Genomic DNA, 5,018 nt, shown 5'->3' on the forward strand with positions numbered 1-5,018 from the left:
AAAAAAAAAAAAAAAAAAAAAAAAAAAAAAGTTATCAACATTATTAAAATTTCTTATTTCACATAGGGTGAAGCGGTAATTTTGTGCGTCCAGTGTCTGGCGCATGGGCCACCGACTTACGCGGCATTCTCTTTCTCGAAGGGGCAAAAATGTCAACAGGATATCTGTCCCAATGCCGTTGAACTATAAGTCTAAAATCCCCAGTATCGCTGCGGGGAATAGACGCGAGAGAGAGAGAGAGAGAGAGAGAGAGAAAGAGAGAGCTGAGATCATTCGGCCGGCAGCTAGTGTCGAGGTCGATTCCGACCCAGGTGTGCTTGCCTCTCCTCCTCCTTCCTCATCTTCTTCTTTTTACTTAACAGATGCCTGGTCTTCTTAGAACTAAATTAGCGAATTAAGCATCCGATGCTAAGAACGAAAGACAAAATATTTTGAGTATAATGCCTTTATTTGAGAGAAATTTATTCTTCGCAAGGGCCCAAAAATTAATATGGAAGAGAGAATTCCATACCTTTCTGCTAAAATTTTCTGGGCTTCTTCATATTGGATTCTATTGGCCATTAGTCTCTAAAGCTGATAGAATGTTCCATATCTGTAAAATATTACAGCTTCTTGGGTCCAAAGGATTAATTCCTGTCGTAGTTTTGTTCCCTCAAATGTTCTAAACAGTTCAGCTAGATTGAACTTTCTGAGAATTAGGCTTTCTTTGTCAGTGGGCTTGCATTAACTTCCTGTTATCTGTGTAACCTTCTCTTTTGGATTTACTTTCGTGCAAATGAAAATGATTTTGCTTTCTTCCAGTAGTTGAATACACCAGAAAGAAATCTACTGCTTCAAGGGATAGAAATTGATATTTCTTCTTGAGGGTTTATTTTTAAAAAAGGCACCATGGGGCAAGTTCTGATATGTCGGGATTAAACTATTCTGATTCCATAACAACTAATTGTTCAAACCATTAAACTTGCCAACTATTTGTTGTTTTTCAATTTATTGTCTACAATTTGGGGGCTAATTCTTCATACAGATGTGTTTTCTTTGGTCTATGGGTCCCATTGCCCAACATGTTTGGTCTTTGTGTGCTTAAAAGAGTTTACAGTGATACATAAATTTAATGCAATTTTGATTGGGTTGAGTAGCTAGAATGTTTTAGACTATTAATTTATTTTTTAGTGCAGGTCAACACAAGTGACAGTAGCAGAGATGTAGTTTTGGTTTGTGTTTTTCCTTGGTTTTGGGGCATTAGCCATTCTTATAACTGGGTTTAATTACTTAATTTTTCTTAGTAACTGTGAGAGCAATCAGGAATTGATATTCCTAATCTTAGGATGACTTGATTTTAATATAGGCCTATTGTATAAGGTTGTTAAATTTTTTTTCAAAAATTGAATGAAATCAGATTTGCAACCAAGAGTTCCTTCCCTCTGCTGTCTGTGTTCATTGTGTGAATGATTTCCTGGAGATATTGTTTTCTTTTCTTCTATTTTGTTTCTTTATTTTTCTGTCCTGCGACCTAACCTACATATCGGCATTTCTTCATTCGAACCTTTTCCTTGGCATCTAAACCATCTTACAAACCAAGCTTTTTTTGTTTTGTTCAAACTCCACTACCAATTGCCTAACTGCACTGCCTAACCATACAGAGAAATCCCTGCTTTTTCAACTAACACCCCTAAAGAATAGCCTTTTTATCATCCTTGTCTGATTTTCTAAAATCCAACTTGTTTGACCCTATTCTCTATCACAAAACTTTATTTTGAAATAAAGGTTCAATCAGTCTTTTGCAAACTTAAGTTGTGGTTAACTAATTGATATTTTGGAAGGAAATATATTTTCTGTTGATGTTGTTGTTGTCTGTATTATTATGATTTTTTTTTTTTTATTTAATCTATTGATCCAACAATCCTAGTTCAGTGGTATAGGGTCATCAATCTTAAAAAACCCACTTTGCTGGTTGAGGAAAATGATTTTTGATAAATCCTAAGTTCTCTTCTTTGTCCAGAGACAGCCCACTAATTGATGATTTAGGCAACCTAAGTTTTTTTGATTCAATGAGTCATCCAGCTGCAATTGATATAATGATACTAATGCAAATTATAAGTAGGCAAGTTCTGTTTATGGTATTGTTGAAGACATTTCCCTTTCAGAACACATGTATTTCGCAGTGTACTATACTTATGTGTACAGACGGCGGGTCCTCGGTGCAGCTGTAAGGTCCGGTAAACAGACTCTCTGCGAAGCGGGGGTAAGACTGCATATATATCTGCGCCTCCCCAAACCTCTGCAGTGGAGGGAGCCTTGTGCATGGTTTCACTCGTTTTACTATTCACGTGTACTACAATGCATGAAAGAAAAAATTTAAGAAAGGAGCTTCATTAAGTTTGCACATGTAATCTCTACACTTTTTATGTTTTGCTCTTAATAATGTTTAGATCTCCTTATCTCAGTTTGACCATATGCTAGAGGCTAGACCATCAAATATTCGTCACTGATTGGGAGGGATTTCATTTGATTAATTGAACACAGTTGTGGTCTCGCAGGAGGTTTTCAGCCTTGTGTTTATTATTTAGTTGTGGACTTTAAACTAGCCTTAAAATTTTGTGCTGCTTGATTGCATTTCCATTGGACATTGCATGCTTGCTTCCTGTGCTTTGTTGTGAAATTAAGATTTTCCAATTCACCCTTTTTTCTTATTCAATTCCCTTCCACAATTGTTCTGCTTCTAAAGAGCTTTCAATATCTTATACAAAAACATTAATGCTTGTATATTATGTAGGTCTCAAGTAATTATTACAATGTCTAGTACAAAGGTTGGAATGCAAACACATACTATGTCGTCTTCAGAGAAAAAGCAAGGATCATCCACGGTGAAATCTGGATCCGAGTCAAAGCCAAGAAAGAAAATCTGTTGTGCTTGCCCTGAGACCAAGAAGCTAAGAGATGAGTGCATTGTGGAGCATGGTGAAGAAGCTTGCACGAAATGGATTAATGCTCATCTTGAGTGCCTTCGTGCAGAGGGCTTCAGTGTTTGAAATTGATGAAGTTAATTTAGTTGATATCAAACAGAAAATGAAAAAGTTTTGGATTGATTGTTAGTACAAAATTTACTAAGGGCCTCTGTTCATAATCATAGAGAATTTCTTTCAATGAAAGTATAGGAAAAAAAATATCATATTTTTGCTGGCAGTCTCATCAACCTATTCAAACTAATTAAGTTCTTAATCTGTTGCTTTGTTATAAAGACAATATCCAAAATGCTTTTACAAGCAGGAATGCAAGTCCCCAACATATTTTGATTGTGTTCTTTGTCTTTCTTTGATATTTATGTCTTTGTTGGTTAAAAGAAGGAAACACTAGTGTGCGGGATCAATGAGGGGGTGTGTGCCAGTATGTTCAGCGCCATAGCAAGGTCATATCGTGCCCCTATCTCTAGCCGTTTCCTGTGCATACAGGAAAGGGTTTTTTTTCCTTATTTGCTAATAGTAATTTGGCCAGTGCATCAGACTCTGAACTAATAGCATAATTGTCATGGTGCCTAGGCAAACTAAGGCAGTGAGAGGGGGGGGGGAGAATTTAAGGCAACTCCAATAAGGAGCCTAGCCAACTAAGGCACCAGTTCAGACAAAGCTGCATGGACGCCTTGACAATTAGGATTGACTGTCTCACCTTTTTTTTCTGTGACCTTTGCGTTGGGTGGGCAATGGATCGAGTTGAGTTGGCTAGAGAGGTCAACAAGAAGCACCCAAGCTGAATCTAGATTGAAACCCCCCCCCCCCCTCTTTCTTCTGTTTTACAATGACTTGCTCTGTTCTTGAAATTTCAATGTTTGTTTATCTCATTTGAAAAAGTTCATACACCAAAATCTGTTGCAGAGATACTGGAATTTAGATAAATTTTAGATTCGGGGCATAATTATGTGAGCAGGTATAAGATCTGAAGATAGTTTCATTAATGAGCATTTAGATGGAGCTATGGACTGAAACTGAATGAGCTGCTGCCAAAGATTTGGCAAGGTCATTGACTTCCATGATCCTCCACTTGCATCTGACCACATGCCCCTGAGAATCAGACTCACCGAACCCCACCATGCAGGAGAGGACCCTTCAAATGCCAGTTTATTTTGAAGGGGAAAAAAAAAGTAGACACCAAAAAATATTGTAGAGCATTTGACACTACGACAAAGAAGGGTTACCCAATACATTTTTTGTAGAACATTTATCACATAAAGAAAAAATGACCGAGTTTTCCTCACCTCTAGTGAATGGAGATTTCCTTCAACCAGTTTTAAAGTGTCTGATAGATAAGAATTATCACTCCAAGTTTTGTCTCATGGTGGTAAGGAAGTTCTTCTGAAGTCAGTTATACTTTCAATGTCAGACTTTGCAGTTGCTCATTTCAAGCTTCCAATTTCATATCATTATTGGATTCGCATGGAGTGTTCTTGTTTCTTTTGGGGTTCCAATGACCAAAATTCAAAATTCCCTCAATTTCTTTGAAAAAGATTTTGTCAATCTGAGGAATTTTTTTTTTTTTTGGGGGGGGGGGGGGGTGGGGTTTGGATTTCGGAACTCTAAACTCCAAAATCGTGCCTTGCTTGCTAAGGTGGCTTGGAGGCTATTCTAAAAGCCGGAGAGTCAATAAATAGGTTACATTTCTAAGTCCATCTACTTTCCGCGTAGTGACTTCTTACAGGCAAGGTTGGGTGACCAACCTCCATGGGCTTGACATAGTATTGTGGAAGGGTTAAGGTTTTGTAATCTAAGTTGTGTCTTTGAGCTTATTGATCATGAAAGTCGCTCGTCGAATATGCAATTATTGGAGACCCTCTTCGATCCTACTACACGGGTTGCTATTCAGGCTATTACGTTATCCTTATTTTTCTTGGATAGGACAGTTCTGTATAGGGTGCTTCGAAGGACGGGCGATTTTTAGTTAAATCGGCTTCTCACCTGCAATGTAATCGTTTAAGAGAGAAGGAAAGGGTAGACACCTCCTCTTCAAGAGTGCATAATTGGGACAGT

General features: G+C 37.7%; 1 protein-coding gene across 1 annotated transcript; it reads left to right on the forward strand.

The window, feature by feature from the left end:
• The first annotated feature begins 208 nt into the window (after positions 1–208).
• Positions 209–3,296, forward strand: LOC122077162 (cytochrome c oxidase copper chaperone 2-like). The gene is made up of 2 exons (XM_042643001.1): positions 209–311; positions 2,774–3,296. Exon 2 carries the CDS (start codon positions 2,793–2,795, stop codon positions 3,027–3,029), a length of 237 nt encoding a protein of 78 aa, XP_042498935.1. The 5' UTR covers positions 209–311; positions 2,774–2,792; the 3' UTR covers positions 3,030–3,296.
• Positions 3,297–5,018: the final 1,722 nt, after the last annotated feature.

Source organism: Macadamia integrifolia, chromosome 1 (assembly GCF_013358625.1).
Source record: "Macadamia integrifolia cultivar HAES 741 chromosome 1, SCU_Mint_v3, whole genome shotgun sequence".
Classification (NCBI taxonomy): Eukaryota; Viridiplantae; Streptophyta; class Magnoliopsida; order Proteales; family Proteaceae; genus Macadamia; species Macadamia integrifolia.

Coding starts and splice junctions, on each gene's coding strand:
- LOC122077162 (XM_042643001.1), top strand. CDS start 2,793: ATGTCTAGTACAAAGGTTGGAATGCAAACACATACTATGTCGTCTTCA.